Source organism: Euleptes europaea, chromosome 2 (genome assembly GCF_029931775.1).
Source record: "Euleptes europaea isolate rEulEur1 chromosome 2, rEulEur1.hap1, whole genome shotgun sequence".
NCBI classification, from domain to species: domain Eukaryota; kingdom Metazoa; phylum Chordata; class Lepidosauria; order Squamata; family Sphaerodactylidae; genus Euleptes; species Euleptes europaea.
In genome coordinates this window covers 90,683,968-90,707,449 of record NC_079313.1, presented here as the reverse complement: position 1 = coordinate 90,707,449, position 23,482 = coordinate 90,683,968, and the positions used below count along the sequence as shown (strand labels likewise).

The 23,482-nt window shown below is 42.8% G+C and overlaps 1 protein-coding gene across 2 annotated transcripts in view; it reads left to right on the top strand.

Moving 5' to 3' along the window:
• The window catches only part of BLACAT1 (BLACAT1 overlapping LEMD1 locus), a 94,133-nt gene extending 82,095 nt beyond the window's left edge, over positions 1-12,038 (top strand). For both annotated transcript variants that reach the window (XM_056845361.1, XM_056845362.1), the window contains exon 2: positions 11,897-12,038. In XM_056845361.1, the coding sequence (XP_056701339.1) occupies positions 11,937-12,038 (102 nt within the window). In that variant the 5' untranslated portion in view covers positions 11,897-11,936. The remainder of the gene's footprint in view (positions 1-11,896) is intronic.
• The last annotated feature ends 11,444 nt before the right edge of the window (positions 12,039-23,482 follow it).

Here is a 23,482-nt window from a genome sequence, read left to right as displayed (position 1 = left end):
CTGTGTGCTAATCCGTCCGTGAAAACAGAAAATGCGGGAGACACGCATTTCCTGGTCATTCAGCAACGCCCCCGCCCCCTGGTGATTGGTTGATTTACACTGACCAACGACAGCCTTGCGAGGGGAGGGGTTTGGAGGCAGGCAGGCCGTTGTGACGCGGGAAGACTCGGCTCGTGTTTATCTGAGACGAGCCAGGGATAACAGTTTGGCTCCTCGATTACAAAACGGGGTTCGTTTTGGGTCGACACATCGCTCAGCCAGCAGCAAATTAGGTGCCGTTCGTTTGCGAGGATTTGATCCTGGGTGAAACAGGGAATAAACAGGGAGGAAACTGGGCAGAAACTGGAGTAAGTGACCGTGCGTTTTAGACCATAATCTGCCTAAGTAAACATTGCGATGTGACATCACCCCATGAGTCAGTAATACCCGGTGCTTGCACCTTTACCTTTAAAAGAAAAGGGCTCTGCCTGTCAGAGGAAGGGTTCGAAGAGTCCCTCACCTGCAGCCCATCGTAACATATTCTAGGAATACAATGCAAAAGCATTTCCAAGAAAGATCCACACAGTGATGGTTAGCTAGGTGTGCAGAGAGCAGCAGCTACGTAATCAGAAGCACTTTCGCACAATCAAGTCTTAGAGTCCAAGCAAGAGCCGAGCCACTGAACAGTTTGGGTTTTCAGCATCAAGCACAAATTTCAATAACTTTTAGAAAAACCTTTGGTGAGAAAAGTTAATTTGCCATTGCCTGCAGAAGACGACAGCAACTTTTGAATGGGTGTTCTTGCACACATGCTCAAGCCTTCATTGCAGTAAGCATGCCCCTTCCCACCATGTGGCCAAGCATCCATGCAGAGGGCTGCCTTCTGGTAATACTTTTACAGCCCAGTCCTAAGCCTGTTTATTCAGAAGAGCACCTTACAAATTGCTTGATGAGAAGCACAGCATAAGTAAACCGGTGGGCTTTGGCAGGGTCTAGGATTGCCAGCTGGCCTCTATAGCTATGCTTTTATCAGCAACTGGATGTGCTGGTGATGTGAAAACCTGCACCGGTAGGGCAGCCAACAAGCCTGGAGAAAAATGTCCTATCCTTTAACTAGAGGCTTAATGTGTGAAAATGGGCTGCTAAAGCTTTCCATAGGGTGGAGGTAAATAACATCCCAGAGTGGTAAGCTGCAGTACCGCAGTCAAAGCTCTGCTCACGACCTGAGTTCGATCACAATGGAAGTTGGTTTCAGGTAGCTGGCTCAAGGTTGAATCAGCCTTCCATCCTTCCGAGGTCGGTAAAGTGAGTACCCAGTTTGCTGGGGATAAAGTGTAGATGACTGGGGAAGGGAGTGGCAAACCACCCCATAAACATAGTCTGCCAAGTAAACGTCGGGATGTGACATCACCCTATGGGTCAGAAATGACCCGGTGCTTGCACAGGGCACTACTGTTACCTAAAAAGGCAGGACATTTCTCTCTCTCCAGGCAACTGGCAACCCTATACACCAGATCAAGCTGCTTTTAACCAGCAGGCCTAATGTTTTTTTACCTCCCAAGGTGTGACCATGTATGGAGCTGCCTTAGGCACATATTGCTGGTGGTAGGAGATACCCTTACTTCTCTTCCCATTTCACAGTGAATTGTTGAACAGTTATGTGTTCGTGTAACATTTTAAGTGATAGATGGCTGGAGGTATTCCTCCTTCTTTTGCAGGAGGACACATATCTAGGCGTATGATACCCTAGACTTCTTTCTGACACAGTGACCCTATAAAGTACCGTCTGTTAGTATGGCAGACACCCCTTTTGTCTGCTCCACTGCCAATTGCAAAGGTCATACCACACACCTGCTTTTCTGATTGTACTGCTTGTAGTAGTGAAAGAGTAGGGCTTGGATGGCCAGTGCCTAATTAACTAGCGATAATAGGAACGGGAATCGAGGGATAAAGAGCCCATTTAACCAGTTTCTTTGTTGCAAACCAAAATGTTTTCTTGCGCTGGGAAAGTAATGAGCAAAATCCCCTTTGCCTTTAGCAGAGCCTGAATTGGAACAAAACCCCTATGGAATGTACAGCCCCGTTTTTGCTCACTGTTCCCAACTGAATCCCTTAATGATTAGGGCAGCTGCAGTGGGGGCCCAGGAGCTTTTGAAGACCAGAACTTTAAAAAATGGTCAACATGACTAAAAATGATTATGGAGCGGCTCGTCTAGAGCCTTGATCCTTCCTGCATGGTGCTTGTTCAGTTCTGCTGCTCTTGGATTTCTTAATGCACCAAAAATAAGTTGCTGTGTTGGTCTATTATGGGAGGGGGGAAAATCCACAGGAATACTAACCGAATACTTTTATGACGATCACCCCATGTTCACAAAGTGATCTTTGAGCTTTGGAATTACACAGAATTCTTCTGAGGCTGGATTTTTTTTTAAGAAAGGGAGGATATGGCATATAGGAAAGAGTGTAGCCTTCACCTCTGTCTGCTGCAAGTAGTTAAGAGGCAATAGAAGAAACCCATTAAACTTACTAGTTTAAAACGGGACCTTATGCAAAAAGATTTCATGTTAACACCGAGGCATGCTGGGATCATGAAAGCCCAGACTGGTCTGTTCTTACGCCTTTAGCAATAGCTAGGGTTGCCAGGTCCCTCTTTGCCACTTGTGGGAGGTTTTGTGGGTGGAGCCTGAGGAGGGCGGGGTTTGGGGAGGGGAGGGACTTCAATGCCATAGAGTCCAATTGCCAAAATGGCCATTTTCTCCTGGTGAACTGATTTTTATCGGCTGAAGTTCAGTTGTAATAGCGGGAGAGCTCCAGCTAGTACCTGGAGGTTGGCAACCCTAGCAATAGCTTAACTTGCAGAAGTCAGCAGATGATGCTTATTTGCCTGTAACTCAAACTGCTAAAGGCAAAGGAACAACGATCAGTCAAAACAAGTTGCCAGTCTTAGAGGGAACTGAGAAGAAAAGGAGGAAATGCAACACTTATCTCTAAGCCAAATCTATTTCTAGCACTGAACAGAACTTACAGAACCCCTATAAGGCAGAGAACAGAATTCAAGGAAAGCTTGATAGCCCTATTCCTAGCAAAGCCAGAGGTTAATTTTAGAAAACACTAGGTAAAAAAAAAATCAGTCAAAGCAAAAATTGGTTAGTGGTATCTAGTAGCTGGAGGTCTGGATATTGCTTCCCTTTTAACAAAATCCTACCACTCCAGCAGCCAGAAGTTCTGGATGCGATATTCAAGTTCTTTACAACTACAGTGCTTCTCCAGCAAACATAATAGATGAGGTTAATTTATCTCTTTGTTTAAATATTGAATGCCCAACATCCTTTTATTACTCCTTTTATTATTTTGTTATTATTCCAGATGCAAGACTAGCTTATAAGCATAGAGAAGTTGCCACTTCATTCAGTCTTTTGTCTGGAATCAATTGATTTGAAAATCTAGCAGTCAAATTATTCCCAGAAAGAAAGATGCTCTTAAACAAGGTTCTTATGTTATGTTCTTATGACAAGCAGGTTTCGGTTAGATACTTATCCTTTACCAATTATTTTATGGTTTTTCATGATTTTTTTTTCTTTTAGCAAAGCAGACACCAAAAGAAGTACTCAGCTGTTATTTCTGCAACACTGACACTTGAGCAGAAGGATGGCTAGTGTAAGAAGAAAACTTTCACCTGTACTACCAATCAAATCTCTACTGGCCAATCAGAAATTTGCTGGACAAAACACCACTCCCACTTTCTAAAACCAGTTAGCAGGCACCAGGAATGGTGTTGGGGACCCTAGTTTTAAAGCATTTGACAAGGGCTACAAGTACAAACCATCTCATGCCTCACGTATAAAAATGTTCTAAGGGGGTGTGCAAGCTTTCTCTAGAACTCTTTTGCAGACTAAGTTGAGTTTGTCTGGAAGGTGCTGGGTACAATGTAGGTTTTCACATGGCTCGGACAAAGGAAGGGGAAAAAATAGCAGTCTCATTTGGTAAACGTGAATGGTTAGACAAATGTTTCTCAGCATAGTGTCTCATTGCCAGAGTTCCTGGTGTAGAATAGGTAGGTGAAGAAAAACTATGTGTATGCTGAGTGTCATTTTGTTTTAATCGCCTGAAAACCAAACGGGGGGTTTTTCTTCACATATTTTAAAATACCCACCGACTGCTCTGAAGTCTTAAGGGATGCAAGAAGACATCCTTCTAAAACAGGATGCTCAGAAAAAGTCACTCTGGGAATAATGAGATCAAGGCCACTGATCCTTCTCTGGACAATGTTTGGATTATATGCCATGCCATCATAGTACTTAGAATCTCTTTCAAGATGGACTGTTAAACATTCCTTGACCCACTATAACTCTTGAGCAACATCCACTTTAAAGCTGGAATGCCTAAGTCACCACATGCTATACAGAAGAAGGCTTCTATAATTTTGAATAATTGTATGGGGTGGAGGAAGCAAGAACATCAGCTGGGGTTGCTTTTTCCAAACAAGATTCCTGTGCTTGCTTTTTAGTTTCTGCAGGCGAACATTTCACTTATTTATTATTTCCTAGCATAGTGATAAAATTCATTACTGGATTTCTGCTAATATCAACAGAAATTCTCTCTTCTACACAACTATTAAAATAACATTTTTGCGAGACAGTAGTGGCTAAAAAGCCCCATTTCAGATTGCACTTAAACTTAGGGTGGGATTGCCAGGTCCCTTTTCGCCATCAGCAGGAGGATTTTGGGGTGGAGCCTGAGGAGAGTGGGGTTTGGGGAGGAGAGGGACTTCAATGCCATAGAGTCCAATTGCCAAAGCGGCCATTTTCTCCAGGTGAACTGATTTATATCGGCTGGAGAGCAGTTATAATAGCAGGAGAAAATGGCCGCTTTAGCAATTGGACTCCATGGCATTGAAATCCCTCCCCTCCCCAAACCCCGCCCACCTCAGGCTCCGCCCCAAAAACCTGCCACCAGTGGCAAAGAGGGACACGGCAATCCTAACAGGAGCTCAATATTCCTTTCCATCAAATCACATATACACACATGTTCACTATAACTTGGGTACAGGGCTAACTAGTGATGTACTTCTGGGCAGACTTCCATTAAATGTAGTATTGATGTTGTCTGATGAGGAAGGAGCAAACGAGAGGAGTCTCCCATTTGGTCAGTAATATATCAGGCTGGTAAAATTCATTACCTTGAAATTTATACCTGCTCTATCCTCACTTCTAACCATAGATACAGTGCTCTGGGGTGGGTTAGACTCCATCCTAAGACCAGATCCTACCTCTTCCTTATACAATTGGCAAACAGGTGTGTACTAAACTAAACTGTTTGCTACAAACGACTTACTCTGTTTTGGCAGGGAAACTCTAGTTTGTTGAACCACAGAAGACACCCTCCTCCTTCTGTTAGAAAATGGGTTATTAAGTAACAGGCTACCCCACTGGTGCTGACTCAGGCTGAAACTAATGAACACCCTGGCTGGCCATTTGAAATTTATTGCACCTATTAATTACAACCATTAGCTGCAGCCAGTGAAATTTTTATAATGAGGACCCTTGCGACTTTGCTTTCCTAGCAGCAAATTAACTGTGTGTGTTTGAGGGTCGAGGAAGGGAGAGGGGGGTTAGAATCAATGGGATCAGCATACTTACAGAAGCAATGTTTTAATTAGTGATTCTCTGCAAACACCGCAGTCTGAAACACCAGCTGTACACATTTTATTTCCTTTTAAAAGAACAGTGCTTCTCTTTACTAATTGAGTTTATTTCCTTTCAGATTTTTTTTTAAATGCTGCAGTTGGGCATTATTGGTGTTTTTTGTTTTGTTTTTGAATGCTGCAAGTTAACAAAGATATACTTCTGAAGGGAAAATGCAAGGAAGGATGGGGTAATTGGAAAACTAATGCAAAAATATTTGCATCTGACCCTTCTCTGAGCAGCTGATGTGAGACTATCTCACTTCATTCTCACACGAATCCTGTGAAGCAAGGTTAGGCTGAGAGATGGACTAACCCATTGTCACCCACTGAGAGTGAGGATTGGCACCAAGATCTTCCTAGCCCAAAGCTAACACTCTTTTTGCTACTGCAGCATTCACTCTGCTATCCCATCATCTCATTCATTGCTGAGGCTACTGAACAGAATTAAGATTGCTCAGCTTGGTACGACTTATTTAGGATTAGAGGCAAAGGAGGTCAGGCACCTGTCCCTGGAATAGTTAACGGGTTGCTTGTCTCACCAGTACATGACAAGCTTCGTCTGCCAACATATTGTCCTTTGTATCTGCTTATCCTAGAACTACAGGTTTGGTATTATGAGTAGCCAATAGCTCATCATGAGTGGCTTTCTTAGTTAATATATATCATCATCCTTCTAGGCCAAATTCTGATGAAACGGAGTGTCTGTAATTATGGTAATTTGAACATATACATTTAAAGTAGTTTTTTGTAAATACCAGTCATATGGATCCTTCGATTAAAAGGAACTGATCCATGTGATCTTATAAGTGACACAAAATGTAGTCATTTCGGCCTAGGAAGAGTTCTGTGTAATTTGGCAGAATCTGTGCCTGAACTACTCCTTGGAGCCTGGGTTTTGGGATTAATGCCATGAGGTGATCAGGTGATCAGACCTTTAATTAAAAAGAACTGAATGTGTGGTGATGACATCATGTTCTAGTCACATGATCATAGGACGTGATTTTGTCATAAGAGGCTTGAGTGATTGATTTCAAACATTTATAAACCCACTTTCCCCCACAAACTGAGACCTAAGGTGGGTATTAACAATAAAACTTAGTAAAACTCACAGGGCCTAACTAAATATCAACACACACACACCCGTCCTCCCTGGGTCTGTGTGATCAAATGTGTCTTCTCAGTTTGTACTGGGAACTCAGTTCCCATGTACACACAGATTTCGATTGGGACCAGTATGCAGGGAGAAGACGCTTATGGTTCCCCCATGCCATTTTCCCAACTTGAAAGCACTCCAGGGGGCTGCTAATTGCCTCACTGGCTCCAAGTACTGATGAGATTGCCCTACGTCTCCACAACAGGGCAAATAGCGCTCCCCACTATGCGTGTTTCATGTTGAGGAAGGCTGAAGCCCTATCTCACATACCACAGTCCTGAATTATTATAACAGTGTAATAGTCAATGGAATGCGTCAGTAGTAGTCACATTAAGAATAAAAACAGGTATCAGCCAACCTCTGTCCGCAATGCCTCTTGACCAGTTCACAGTGTAGGGCTTTAATAAACTGGGTCTTCTCTTTTCCTCGTTGCTGAGAGAATGTGTGAAAGGATAAAGATTTCCAATTTCAGCAGCAGGGACCTAACTGTTAAGAAGAGCAAAAACCTGGTGAAATCGGTAATTGTTGGTCTAAGGAATTGGTTCTGTCCAGCTGGTTCAGAAAGACATTTATTAGGGCTTGGAGAAAGTGACATTATTAAAGCGAGCATGCTGATTTCAGACAGCTCCCAATTCATCACTCTGACAGTGACAAACACAGCCTGAGGTTAAGCAATTGACTAAAGAGAATTCTCTGGCTTTACATTTTTAATGCTCACCGCATTTTCTTGGCTGCAGAGGCTTCTATTCAAAGGATCCTCTCCCTTCAATAGAAAGGGCAGAGTGGGGCCATGAAACATGCTTGGGTTTTGCAAATCAAGTGGGGCCTCTGTCACTCCATCAGTGCTAGTTCATTTATTTTTAAATTATTCCTCACTTCTTAAAAGATCCCTTTTCTCCACTTTTTTGGGGGGGAGGGGGGAAGGGGAGAACAGGACCATTTGACTCAGCTGTGCCGCCTCTATTCTTCTGGGCTCGTTCGTCATTGTCTGCCCCCTGAATAGAAAGTAGAGGGTCAGTTTTAAAAGGCTCCACGCTACAAGCTTTCCTAAATACATCAATGGCTCCCTAATGGAATTGGGACTCTTGTCACTCAGACCACCCAGGTCCTGAGTCTCCTGGCAAGTAAATGGGCTCCAGGTACTTTTGTACACTCCCTCCTGCTGCCATTGAACTGGATGCTACCACATACACTGCTTATTGTCTCTGCCATGGCTTGCCTCTCAACTATACAATGGTGGCCAGTGGTGCTATTGTCACCTGGTGTATAGAGGGAGTCATGGTAAGAAGCTTCTGTGTTCTAAAAATTATATGGTTTGGGGGCTAAATCTGTATGACAAAGTTAAAGAATTCAGACACTCCTAGTATTTAAATGTCAGTAACATGGCCAGGATCCCCTTGAATGGCTGTTCTTTGTACTCCTTTCCCTGCTACTTCAGAGCATCCTTACCCTCAGGGGTCATGAGGGGCTGCAGTGCAAAGTAAAGACAGAAAAAGTAGTGAGTACCTGGGAGGTCACCTGCAGCACTTTGGATCCCGGCCCAAGAAGTAGGGAAGCGCACCTTTTTATCTCTATCTACTTTGATTTTCTGATTTTTTGCACAAAGTCATCTAATTCAGCCCTCTGCCCCAAAGCAGGACCATTTGTTCATCAGCTTCTACTCTCCGTCAACTAGGGCTGGGAAATTCCTGGATATTTGGAGGTGCAGCCTGTGGGGGTGGGGTGGGGGGCTCAGTGGGGTATAATGCCCACAGAGTCTACCCTCCAAAGCAGCCATTTTCTCCAGGGCAACTGTTATCTGTAATCTGAAGATGAGCTGTAATTCGAGGAGATCTCCATGCCCCACCTGAAGGATGGAACCCCTCAGCTTTCACACGTCAAATCTTAAGTGTGCCCACCAGAACAGTACATTTTGAAAAGAAGCTTGCAAAGAAAACAACTTTAGTGGTGCAGTCCTAAACAGAGTTATAGAGCTGTGTTTTACTTGCTTCAATGATGTGTTGTTGTTTGTTTTGGTTGGTTTTAATAGTTTTAAAATGTGATTTTATTATGTGTATTTTAATTTGTTAGCTACCTTGGAGGACCTTGTGAGACCACAAGGATATATATTTTGTAAAATAAATAAAACACACCCGTCTAAATCTGTTGAAATCATTGGGTTTAAAAAGGTGTAACTCTGTTTAGGATTGCACTATAGATGGCTCATGCAAAAGAAGAGAACTACACATCGCTGGGGAAATTGGGCAGGGGAGGGAGGATAACCAACAGTCCCTTCTGAAATAAAAAAGTCATCTATTCTGAAGACTTAGTTGAAAGCTGCATTAACTTTTGAAATGAAGGCTTCCAAAATAATTTAGTAGACCATTCCAGCACCCAGCCTCAGAGAAGCAAGTAGTTTGCACCATTTACTTGCTGCCCCATCCTCATGAACTCTGTTCTCTGCCTTGCTTGATATAAATGTATCAGTTGATACATGTTTATAGTACAACAACTATAAACCCCCCATACCATCTGTCATAGATCTGGAGGCTATAAAATAAGGAGAGGAAGGCCGGAAACAATCAAAAGGTGGAGAGAGTCTGGTACTGCTAGAGGTAATTGTGAAGAATCAACTGACCGACAAAAAAAGCAAACTAAAGTGGTATGGTTCGCAGACAAAGAAATTCTAACACCTTGTACCAAAATGTTAAATGTACCAATAAAGCAAAAGAAAAAACAATGGCTGAATTTATACAATGACAAGAGAATGTGTTCTTAAACAGACCCACCACTCCAATACAGAAACTGAATTATAAAAAGAATTATTTTCTTGTTGCTGCAGTTGCTAGGAAAGAAGTATGACTACAAAAACTGGCATTTTAATTAAGCACTCTCCCAACTTATGATATGTCCCTGCCATTATCTTCCAGCAGCACAGCTCGATGCTGATTAAGGCATTTTGACATTTCGTGGCATCCCCATTCACCTACAGAAATATTTTGCAGGTGGAGGCTCAAGAAATCAGCTTTATTGGGTAGAATTTGCTCTCTGCCCGTCATTACCTCAGAGAAGCCTTTTACATGCATAGAATAAAAGCAGCAAAGAGATGCTCAAAGCTGGCAGTCTGCTCACAAACAAGCCTTGCAGATGGGAAGACTCATTACGGAGTTCTCTAGTCATTGTTTCGTGAACCTCAGAGGAAGTATCAGGGGCCTTATTTAAACCATGGAGTCTGGCAAGCAGGTATACAGAAACCTGTCAAATTAATCTGGGGGGGGGTGGCAGGGAAGGAGAGGGAGAAGTGTACAGCTGCAGGATTCAATGGGCTGTGTGCCTCTGTTGCTTATCTGTATTGGGGCTGCTTTGTGCTGAAGGCAAAGTCCGTCACTGGGAAGACAAGGTCAGTCTGAAGCAGTGAGGATAGAGCTAGCCTTCTCTGGTTCCCAGGTTACTGGATGGGAGGGATCTAATTTTCATTGCCATGTGGAACTGACTGTTCTGAGATACTGAAGGATTCTATAATGAATGCTGAGCGGTTTGTCTTTGAAGCTGGAAGGTCAGTCAAATATTCCCTGTAACCTTGGAGGGCTTAAGCATGCCCCGAGTGCTAGCTGAGCTATTGAAAAGCAACCATCTCAAACGGGATTTTGGCTTTCCCTCCTCGTTTTTTCATTTGGCTGAGGTAATTCACAGATAGGAATGTTGTGCTTCGATGGGGGTAGAAGTGTGTGTGTGTGTGTGGGGGAAATGCAAGCCAACTGGACACGGTGTGTTTGTGGTTTCACTTCACAACCTTAGTGGAAGCCAAGTCACTAGAATTATTACGGCTTCACTGGTAACCCCAGAAACCAGTGTAAATCTTAGATGGTTTTCCCCTTGAAGGCGGAAAGATCCTTTAAAAAAAACAACATCAGAGGCAGAGTTAGGAAAACGGTGCCCCCTCTGGAACCTAAGCCGTGATTTCAAGCAATTGCTTCATTCTGCTTCACAGTTAGGCCATCTCCACCAGCTACACAAAGATGCTTTTTATGTAACTGACTTTAAGTATGAGATTCAATCCACTGTCTCCAGCCATGCAAGTGGTTTGAACATTTGGAGGGGAATTTGCCACTCTTTGTTCCGTTAACAAAATAGTTCAAGAAAGACCATAAGCTTCAGAGAGATAAACTGAGTTTCGAGTGATATACTTCACAGCCTCCTTCACTTTCAGCAAAAACGGTTTTTCTGTCTGTCTAGTCCAGGGTTCTGTTCTTAACCGTGGCCAGATGTTGAGCTCTCAGGCACCAATATTAGCATTTTGTGCTTAACCAGCACTTTGTGCCCATAGATCTTAATCTGTTCGAGGTCCTTATCTCAGGATGTTTTTATATGGTGTTACTGATACACCGTGATGATACATCACTGATGCAGTGGGGTAGCCAGAAATGGATGAGGGGGTTATCAGCAGCAAACACAGCACAAAAAGAAGATGCATGAATCTCTCGCCATATTCAGAGACAGTGCGATGGAGTGACAGAGATGAGGAAGAGTCCTCCAGAGCTTACGTTTTAATATGAGCTGCTGCACCAGAAGCTCGACTGGAAACAGCATCCTCTTGACATACAGGCTTGCTGGCGGTGGTGATTTTCCTCCAATAGTACTAAATTTATGCAGTTACATCATGTTTCCATACCCACACAAATTAATCAGAGGCTCTGTTACCGAAGTTTCTGGTGATAGTCTCACGTTGAGAACAAACCAAGAATGGTGTGGCAGGAAGCCTTCCGAAAACTCAGTTTGACAGAAGCAATCAGAAATAGTATTCTCTAGAAAGTCTAAAATCTGCCTGTAAGTTTCAGAGAGAAAGGCAGACTATAAATGAAATATGTAAATAAATAAACACTCTTTTAAAAATGTGCCATACTTGAAGGAGGAAGTTCTGCATTGTGGCTGGAAGCAGCTGCCCCTGTTGTGGAGGAGGGAGTACAGATTCATTCTAGGCAGAAGGCTTGTAGCTGCCTCTTGAGCTTACAGTCTGGACTTTTTCCAGAATGCCAGCTGGAGACGTTCTGTGTGGAGGGGGAAAAACCCTCTCTTTTTTCTCACTTTACTCCATGCAGATTTCCTTTGGATGCTCCTGCCCCGTCCCTATCCTAGGGGATGCCCCAGTTCACCTTTGCTTGCTTCTGTGGGCTCCATGGCTTCTGCAACATGAAGAGGAAGAAGGAAGAGGCCAGTGCTGAGCAGGAGACAGCTGTTTGAGCGGGAGAGGCTTTTGTACCTTTGCACTCATACTGTTGAGGTGGAGGAGCAATATCCCTACAATTACTTGGTAAGATATTGTTACCCCTTGAGTTTCAGGGATTCCCCCTTTCCAGAAAATCCCGCTTTTCTGCCGCTTCGCTGGTCTTTTTAATAATGGATAGTTTTAATGGATGAAGCACCCACTAGCATATCTTCATCATTTTCTAAAACAAGAGTCAACAGATTTGGACAGGAAGGAAAGCATCGCAACCTATGCAGCCTACAGAGAGAAAAGTCTGACTCCCAGGTTCCCAACAGAGAGGCTGCCTCCCTGCTTTCGGCTCCACCATGGAGCCTGATGGATTAGCTCAGGAAGGTACACTGGCAGGAAGAGATGAACCCAGCATGTGAATGATGGCCTTTCTCATGAGTGTCGGCAGTGGAAAGAGGGAGAATGCGGAAGATGTTAATCGGATTTCTTACATTTTATTTCTGTCTCCTTGTTTTTCTTCCCTAGAGACTTTGAAGGTTCGGCAAAACGTTGCTGTTCAAATAATAACCTCTCTCGAGATCCAGAAGCTTGCGGTATGAAATGGTTATTGGGCAGTTTCCTTTTCTGAAACACTCTGAGCCTTACTGTGGGTACTTGCCATGACTCAAAGCATTCCATTGCTTTGTTGAGGTACAGATTTATTATTATTTCTGTCAAAATGTCTTCAGTTCGGCTGTGCTTTGATTAAGGAAAAGGCAGGTCTGACTCCTGTCCCACATTTTAGTTGCTTCAATGCTGCTCTGAAAGAAGTAATTTATATAGTACCCCTCAGCTAGCATCTGTGCCTATTAGAAGCAGAAGAAATGTGTTTGTGGGGGGGAGGGCCATTTGCCCTGGGCCTCAACCTCAGAGAGGCCCTGAGATTTAAAAACTTGTTATTTTTTTGCAACTTGTTTTTATGCACATTACAATTGGACCAAAATGTGACACACTCTCAGGTGATGTTTTGATTATGGATAGGTGCCTCAAAAGCTGGAAGTGGCCCAGTCCACTCTGGACTTCTGAGAGGAGCTGATTCAAAGTAATTATGACGATCTTTACCTATAAAAAGCAAAATTGATGACACATCAGGTATGGGACCTAGCTGCTCCACAACCAAAAACCAGTCTGATACAATGAAGTCAGCATTTAAAAATGAACGTGCTGCATTTGGTTATATTGATGAGCATTTTCATAGTCCAGAAAGAGAGAGAATCCAAGATTAGAGAATCTGTGTAACATCCTTTATTAAAACCAATAAAAATGACATAAAACTGTGAGCAAGCTTTCAAGTACTACAGAACTCTTCATTGGGCTGGGTGTTTAAAAATAATGTAGGAGAGAGAGAGAAAAAAAGTTGTTTCAGGCTATTTGTTTGCTCCTGTTTTCCCTAGAGATCAGATTAATTTGGCCCTACAAGTATAGGATGGGTTGACTAGGAAGGCATGTTCTTCCTTTACTGATAAATTATCTTGAACTTTCCAGTCATCCCATCACCACATTTGCACCAAAGCCTGGTGACCTGGTCTCTTTTCAAGAGGACTTACTAGTTTGGCCCCTTGCCAGGACCCACACAGTGATTGCTTTATTTTTTTCCTCACAAGGGGGTAATGTGAAATCTCTACCCAGCAAAGATGAGCTGTGTATGATGTCATTCCAGGGGAGAGGGGTTTTTTGTGTAAGGAAAAATGAAGAACTAAAACAGACTTTAATTAACCTTTGTCAGGTACTGGGGGATGATGTTGCTGTAGGAGATGGCTGAGCTGCTTCAAACCTGTAACTAAAAGAGCAGTACAATATTGGGCTGAAGCCACAATGAGGATTCATCTGGCACACAGTCATAATTCTTAGTGAATCAGTCTGAAAGGTTCATAGGATAAGCCTTTTTTCCCCTGTCTTATTGCCATGGAGCTGAAAGAAGACACTTTTATTGAAGGCAAATATGCACAAAAGGAAAGCTAGGGGAAAACCTGATTTACTTAGAGTTGCCCTGGTACATTCTGGCTGTCGTCGCAACAGTGGCCTTTTGAGGCTATAACCCTGCACACATTTGCTTGGAGATATCTCTAAACATGAATATGATCAGGGTGAAAAAGACCCTGTCTTCAATTTAGATCTCATAAAGTATGTCCCTACTGTATTTTTAGCCATTTTACAATGATTGTACAAATTCTGGTACTCATATATAAGATTGCATTGATTTCCATAGGGCTGCCAAGCCTGTCAGGGTGGGGAATCCCCCCCTCCAAGCTCCTGTTGTTTGCTGCCGCTGCAAGTGACAGCAAGAGAAAAACGCTTAAAAACTTACCAGCAGCACGAGCATGATGTTGTCACTTCTGAGGAAAACCCGGAAGCAATGGCAGTAGCTCTAGGAATCATTGGACACTCTATGGCAGGGGTGGGGAACCTTTTTTCCGCCAAGGGCCATTTGGATATTTATAACATCATTCGCGGGCCATACAAAATTATCCACTTAAAAATTAGCTGACCAAGCCCCCAGCAGGGAACTGTCCCAGATGACTCCCCCCCCCCAGCGTGGGCAAGCAGGCAGGCATCCAACCGGTGGCGCACTCGCCCACCTGGTGGCACAGGATGGTCTGTTGCACCAGTCGGGTGTAGCCGTCCGGCCACACACCGGAGTTGTTCCTACTCCGCATGGTTGGGGCCGGATTCTACAGCCGGCTCCTGCTACCTCCGCCTGCAGGGATGAAATGAGGACACACTGGCTAAGAACTTACCCCCCCTGCTCCCTTTAACCCCTCCACTGTCACCACTTCTGCCCCCAGCCCTCTTGTAGTACAGAGGGAATACGTTTCTCCATGGACGGGGTGGGAAAGGGTTAACACAGTTTCTTGGGCAGTCCTAGCAGCTCAATAGCTAACGACTCTTCTGCAAGGGGAAAAACAGTTTTTTTTCTGGCAAAACAAATTCACATCAGCCTTGAAGAGGCTATTCCTGTCCGCGGGAGGTGGCAGATCACCAGTCTTAGATCCTTCTGAGCTACAGATCTGCCAGGACCCACGAAGGGCCAGACCAAATGATTTAGCGGACCTTAAACGGCCCCTGGGCCTGACGTTCCCCACCCCTGCTCTATGGTTAGAGTGTCTGATGATTCCAAGAGCTACCACCGGTGCCTCCAGGTTTTCCCTGGAAGTGATGTTATCACACTCAAGCTGCCACTGCCCCACAATGTCCCCACCCCCAACCTTCCTGATGGTTGCCAGGCTCAGCCTGGCAACCCTAGATTTCTACCAACTCCCCCCTCAGGACTTGGGAGAGCCATCCCCCCAAAGGTGCAGTACTCAGTACCAGTGAGTATAACCACACAAAAAAAGCCCTGTATACCTGTAATGATTTGTGCAGATTGCGCTGTCCCCATCCTGATCATCCATCCCTCCAGAATTACACCAGTAGGCTTTAAAACAAACTCTAAAGCTGCAGTCCTTTGCATCAATAGGGTTGCCCACTCTGGGACAGGAAATTTCTGGAGATTTGGGAGTGAAGCCTGGGGAGGGTGGGGTTTGGGAAGTGGAGGGTATAATGCCATAGAGTCTACCCTCCAAAGCAGCCATTTATCCAGGGGAAATGATCTCAATTATAATTCTAGGAGGTCTTCAGGCCCCACCTGCAGGTTGGCAATCCTAAATTAAACTTAATTTTTATGTAAAACATTTCTATCTCACCTTATTTCCTTGGACTCAGGGTGGCAAACAATGCAGCCACCAAGTTGTGAGGACATAAATAATAGTTCAGTAAACAAAATTAAAACAGATTAAAATACAGAATACAAATTTAAAATCACTCAGTTTTAAAACACACAAGAATTAAAACTTACGACCAGATCTGCCGGTACAATTCACCTCAAGCAAATGCTCTCTGGAATAAGACTGCCTTATGTGGCTTTCTAAACGTAGCAAGTGAAGACGCCTTCCTTGCCCACGCCAAAGGACTAGGCCCTCTCACTGTAGCTGTACAGACTGTCCAAAGTAATGACATTTTACGGAAGAGACTGTCTGCAGAACATAAATGGTGCAGGGGAGTATAGAGATGCAGTTCATTAAGTATGAAGACCTTAGGCCATGAAGGGCTTTAAAGGTAATACCCAGAATTTTGAATTGGGCCGGAAAAATATAGGTAGCTAGTCAGGTTTACGCAGCAGTGTCAGACCCCAGAGAGGAGCCTTACTACCAGTTGTACCAACTGGAGCTTCTAAGATGTCTTCAAAGGCAGCCCCTTGTAGAGCACATTACAATAGTCCAATCTGGAGGCTATGGTAGTGTGGATCAGCTTAGTCAGGTCAGCAGAATCTAGGCAAGTGGCCAGCTTAATTCCTGGTAAACACCCATAGGATGGGGTTATAAATAATATGTAGTTCAGAGATACTTCCCTTGCCAGTTTTCCTTTTCAAGAATTAATTTATGAAGGAAGGAGGTAGATCTTTGTCAGTTGAAACATGTGTACCAGAGATGCAGCTTCCAGGTCACATTTAATGCAAACTGTATCTCATAATAATACCCTACATTTTTCAACCTTGAGAATATTTGAAAATGAAAGAACATCAGCACTTACTGAGTGGTAAAACTAGAAATAGTAGTGGGTGTATGGGAAGAGTTTTTACCATTAAGAACAACTGCCAGAAAGTTGTCTCAAGATATCTTCTACGATACTCAATGAACTGTCTGTATAAATATTAGTCCTCCTCAGAGCCAGAATGTCTCCAAATGTTTAATTTACTTGACAACAGCAGGGAAGAAGGCAAAAAAAAAAAAAGGTGTATGTAATGAGGCTTTCTCCCAAGTTGTGCTTTGTTTTGATCTTTTGACAGAAGTGATCTTGCCAAGAGTACTTTCACTGCACTGATTTAAGGTGAAGAACATGTTTCTGCAGCAAGCTTGGAAGAGTCCAGAACATGTGCAAATCGCAGGAATGAAGCTAAGAAAAGAACAGTCATTCAAACCAATGCACTACTATAACATCTTCCTAAAGGTCTACAAGATGAAACTGAACATAAAGTATAAAAACAACTTATTTGACCTAAGTCCTCTACTATGTACACAAGAAGTACTAATGCTGGAATCTGAAACTGTGAATCAGGAATTAATCTAATTACTCTGATAACACTGGCTGTGGCTTTTAACCGTACTGGAACAATATGAATATCAGGTTTATTTACAGGGTGTGCGATTCCTGTATTCTAATATTATCCAAAGTAGAAAAGATTCCTTTAAAAATTATAACCACAAAGTGTATTTTTGTTTTTGCACTCAGATGATTCAATAACTGTAAGAGACACTTTATTTCTATAGGCTTAGAATATAGGAGTGTTGGGATGGGGAAGACTCAACCGCTCTGTGTTCATGGTCATCTGGCTCTTCAGGATGGTATGTCTCCAGTGACAAAGAAAAAGAAATTACATATCTGCTTGTAATCCCTCACTTTCTACTTACATAGTTTCTAACTGGCATGGGCATTTGATGCCCCTCCCTTATTTCCAAAACTCAGTGCTTTGGGTGTGAGTCAATTCATGAAAACTTGAAGGGGCCTAATATTCAGAGAGCAGCTGGCTCAGCCTTTTTCTGAAAATTCGGCCCATTTAAAGATAGACATCCCGCCCACCCCCATTTTCACCCCAACAGTTCATTATTAAAATAACGTTTTACGGTAATTTCTTTTCTCATAAAAATCCACATGGTCCAAATCTCATCATAATTACCATTGTAACTGATAGGTATTTTGATCTAGGCGGAGATGCTGCCTTCAGTCTTGTGCACATCTACATATGCAGTATACAACCTGTGCATCACATTCACTGTATCTCTAATTCATGGAAAGGATGGTTTCTCCATCTGTTTATTGAATGTACCTATAGTCAGTTTGCACAGTCACTTTATAATACATGGGTAACTTCAGGTCCCACACTTGAGTGTATAAATCACTAATTATCAAATGAAAGTTTATTATATATCTATAGATTTCTATATTTGCCTACATACAGGTATAGTCTAAGTTTACTCTGATGTAATAATGCTGATGTCCACATATCAGTTTGGTTTCATAGCGTGCCATATTTTCAAAAATATGTTTAATCTAGACATGGACTGCAACCCAGGGAGCTGTCCTTCACACTTTGACATGCCTAGATGGATTTACATGGGCCCACATGAAATCATGACAAGGCAAATGATAGATTTAGAGGAAATACGTGAAACAAGCATTCAAACAGTTCCTTAGCTAGCCATACGAAAACAAGCTTCCCCTCTGAACTGAGAACTTGCTGACCGCCTAAGTGCACACGAAAGGAAGTCTCTGTCTTTGCTATCTGACACTTAGGAAGTTTCTCACATTGTACATATTTGGGGCTGAAGGTGCTATGCAAAAGTTAAGTGTTATTGAAAAGCACAAGCTTCAGTCCATTCTTTTCCACAAATCTCTTACAACAAATACGCAAGTCCAAATGTAGTCTATGAGATTTGTGGCCTGATCCTATGCAAGGTTACTCAGAAAGAATTCCCCCTGAAGTAAGTGGGACTTACTTCCAAGTAAGTGAGCACAGGGATTGCAGCCTCAGTGTTAAATTATGTGTATTGCTGAACAGGAGTGGAATTACATAGTTTTGTAGTAATTATTTAGGAGGTCAGGATCTAATGGTCCATATTAACTGCTTCTGTAACTCTGTGGACCTGCCTCTTTGGTTGTGCAAAACTCTAAAGTTTGAAGGCACAAATGTGTCCTGGCAGCATATGCCCGTTGCCATTCATCCAAATGAAAAAGGGGGTATTAATCCTCTTTACAAAATTTTTCACAGAACCAGTGGTATTCGTTCGGGAGTCTCTGAGCCCGATCCATCTGACAAACATGTACCATTCCTCTGGAAATATACTCCAGTAGAAGATCTGCCCTGGGGTGTGAGAAATATGGCTTTGAGAGAGGCTGAAGAGCCTCATCAAAGCAACTTTAGCCATAGAAGGAGCAAGAAAAAGAGGCAGATTATGGCATGCAAGGGCAATGGCAGAAACATTGTACAGACTTAGATGATCCTACAGAACAATTCGTCTGTGGACTCTATGTCTTCCAAAAATCCCTTCCTCAGCAGGATTCCCTATTTGGGAAACTCTTCCACTGTCATCACCAATGGGAACAGATTCAATCCCTGAGTTAAAATATCACCTGCCCCAATCAGTGGTGGTTGTCTCCTATGCTCTGCCCTACTGTGACACTAACACAACTTTTAGAGTTGTATACTCTGTGGAGTAATTAATGAGAGATGGGGTAGTCAAGGCATGTCTAGACACACAGAGGGGAGAGATTCCTTGTGGGTGTTGCTTGGCTAGCCTCATCCCACTTTGCTGCCAAAGATTTACACAGATCTCATTGCATGAAAAAGTTTGAGCCCATCTTGGAGACTGAAAATTTTTCATGTCCTCTTATGTTCGCTCACACTGCATTTTTATCTGAAATATCTCTTAAGCTGAGAATGCTTGTTTTCATGGGGAAACTCCTTGACATAATCATAGACAAAAATAGATGTTGTTATGATGACTATTTTTAACTCTGATTCGAAACGTGTCCATCACACCGGAGGTTCTTGCCTTGCTATGGCCACACTGGTTGGTCTAATCTGCATCTCCAGCTCTTCAGCAAAGAAACAGAACTCATTCTTGTACCAGAGGGCTGAGAATGCCAAGGCAGAATAACTCCCCAACGCAGGCTGTGTTGGCTGCCTCTTTCCTTTCGTTCTCTAAATTCAGTCATATGGGAAACTAAATAGCAATGATCCTCAGGAGTCTTCCAGACTCAGTAGCCATAGAAACCAGCTATTTTTATCTATTTGCATGATATCAATAAATGGCTTTTTCTACATTGCATAGACAGATGATGAGGTCAACTCACCTTCCTACTAACAGGATATCCTTAATAAGCCATGCACACCTGTTGTATAATATTGTACATGAAAAATGACAAAACATGACATTTATTTTATAAATGTGCAGTGGAATCTCCTAAGAAAACTATTCCTGTGCCATCATGTGCCCTTTCGTAGAAATAAATGCTTGTGAAATTTTTAAACAAAACCCTTTATAGCATTAATTATAAAAAATATGTCTCAGATAAAAGATGGTGAAGGCTATGTTTATTTAGGTACCCAAGCTTTCTTCTTTCTGAAGATGACAGTTTAAAAAATATACCACAATGTTTTTTAAGATAAAGCTAATTGTAACAATAAAGAAAATAAACCAACTATAATGTTATTATTTGATAGAAGGATAACTCAAATTGTCAAGTGCACTTCAAAAAGGAATAAATAAAAGTGATATGTAGGCATTTCTCTTAGATGGTGCTTGAGCCACTAATATTGTCCAAAATTCAAAATATCATGAGTGTGCAATGTGATGGATATGGTAAATCTGCCGTATCAGTTTGGAGTCCTAACTATAAATCAAATTGCTGAGCTGTATTCAAATCAATATTTATAACAGATCTTTCTTAGAATCCTTTTCAGAACTAAAACAAAAATATCTGGTTATTCAAATTCACTGTGTAATTTCCTGATGCCTGACAACACTGTAATTGTTCTGTAAATCCAACTTCCAGTTATCTGCACCTCTGAGTCAATCTAAATGCTTGGAATGATTCCAAGACCATTTCAACAAATAAGCCTGTACTGTACTGCATAAATATGTTTGAGCAATTATAACCAAGGCTTCCAAAAAGAACATGCTCTTAAGATCATACAAGCCATGTGTTGAACAAAAAAATGATGAAATGGTGCTAAACAAACATAACCTTCCTGGACTATATGCAACAATAAAGATAAGAAGCAATCTTCATCCGTGCATAGCTTGGAGTTACTGAGGTCACCTTGCCAAACCAAATCAATAGTTGACAACGCCTGAAACTTCACGTGAAGTAAATCAGAGGAGCTCCATTGACTTTACTAGCCTGCTCAGTATGTCCTGCATATTCCATCGCTTCTCAGTACTGACAACACAGACCATTGGACAACTGGATCAGTAAAATTCTCACAGCCCAGTTGATTCTCTTTTAACACTCAGCAGCTATCTTTAGGTTGCAAGAACATGCCCAGTGACATCTGGAATAACAAGGGGGTTTACAAAGTTGTATTATAAATTATAGATGCTTATCATGTCTCGATTTTTCAATGAAATACTTGCTTTTTTATTGGTCTCCTGGCTGATTAATTCCCTTTCCCACCTGATCCCTTGTTTTGTAAGCAGCTACCTCGCTTGACTTCAGTTCTTTCTCCTGTATTTGTTTTAAATCTGTGCACTTGAAGTAAGCACTTTCTTTCTCTAACTGTGAAAGCATGCTTAGGAGAGCAGATATGTTAATTGCAGTAATAAACAGACTTTATTATTACATCTCTTCACAGTCTACAAATTACATCTGCCACACTGAAACTGTGGCTTTGTTTACCACTGAAACTGATGAGCTGAAATATCAGCTACACCCCTAACCCGAACAACTGCGCATTTAACCAGAGAAGAGCTCAAAGGTAGCACATGTGTATGACTGGAAATAAAATGAAAAAAAGAGGAGGCAATTGAGGTCATTCTGGTGAAAACTGAGCTGCCCACCCTCCAATTCAGTGTGATGAAAATAATACAGAAATAGGAATTGTTATGCTTCCATTCAAGAAGCTATACCATTCTGGTTAGTTGGTGAATTCGCTTTTAGCAGCAGAGACTAAAGCCCAAGAAATTTGGGTGCCTACCTGATGCAGAATATCAAAATGGTGCTCTCCACAGTGGGAAACGTATGACGTTTCCACTAAGCTAAGTGAATGACAACATGCTGCCCTTTAAAAGAATCCTAAAATGTGGTGCCCATTTCTCTGCCTCCCCTTGTACAAAGGCTGCAAGTTTTATGCCTCTCTGGAGATATGTAAAGATAATTATTTAGTAATTTTTGGGGTTTGCTGGGGCCCTTGCCAACTGTGTCAGCTGCCCAGGGACTTGTGACAGGACTTGGTCCCTTTAAGGGATGCCGCAGACATGGAGCCAACATCCCTGGCCATGCCTCTTCCTGCCCCTGGGGTGTGACAAGAGCTAGGCTATACCCTTGGGCCTATTGGCCCAATTGGTTCTGCCTGCCTGCCTGTCATGGCCCAGCCAGCCATCGCAGCACAACACCCAGATGGGAAACTATGGTGCAGTTGCTGGGAACACTGACAAGGTCACAGCCTCAAAAACCCAGCTACAAACTCTTTCTCCTGCTGGCTGACTAACCGAACCCTTTAGGGAGTGGACTAGCGGAGTCACAGTTACACCAGTGGCTGGGGGCCCTAAGGATCGCAGTAAGATCAAGAGTTGCTCGGCTCTTGACACTAGGTAGCCTAGCCCTCACTGACAGAAGTCCTGTGAGCATGCAAATACTGTGTCTTTGGATACAAGGCACAGAGAAACAAGGGATATTTGCAACATAGAAGCTTAGTCTATGTGTTATAATGGTAGTCATTTTACTAGTACCTATTAAGGCCTATTTTGCATCAATGAAATGACAGTTATCTCATGTCATGCAAGGTACTAGTGCCCTGTCAGTTGCACAAAATTGGATAGAGATGGAATTGGAAGAGAGTGCTATTTTCACATGATTATTGTGATCCAGTCACGACAGCCTGATCTTCAAAAGCTTTCAGAGCCAGCATGGTGTAGTGGTTAAAGCAGGGGTCCTCAAACTACAGCATGTGGGCCGGATCCGTCCCATCAGGGTCCTGAACCCGGTCAATACTCATATATATGTTTGTACCAATTTCCACCAATTCTCCCCTCAGGACTTGGGGGAGTCCCCCAGAAAGGTGCTGGTACTCAGTACCAATGAGCACCACCGCAAAAAACACTCTGTGGAAGTTTTAATTTTGTACTCCCCCAGTGCTGAACTTTAGTATTTTTACACTACTAACGATGATCAGACTCATTTATGGAACCAAGAAGAGTGAAAGGGGGGGAATATACTGGAGAATCAAAAACCCACCACAGTTGACGTCTGGTTTATTTGTGCCTAGTACATGCAAGACCGATCATTACTGGGGGGAAATAAAGCTTTGAAGCATTGTAAGAGCTCTCTTCCTCAATAGCCAGCCCATGGTTCACTACACAACAGAACCACAGAAACTCTGCTTCTTCCCCTCCTCACCTTACCTTCTCATTATTGCATCTAGGGATGCCAGCCTCCAGGTGGGACCTGGGGATCTCTCAGAATTACAGCTCATCTCCAGACTGCAGAGTTCAGTTCCCCTGGAGAAAATGGATGCTTGGGAGAGTGGACTAGGGTTGGCCAGGTCTCTCTTAACCATCAGTGGGAGGTTTTTGGGGGCAGAGCCTGAGGAGGGTGGGGTTTGGGGAGGGGGGGGACTTCAATGCCATAGAGTCCAATTGCCAAAGCGGCCATTTTCTCCAGGTGAACTGATCTC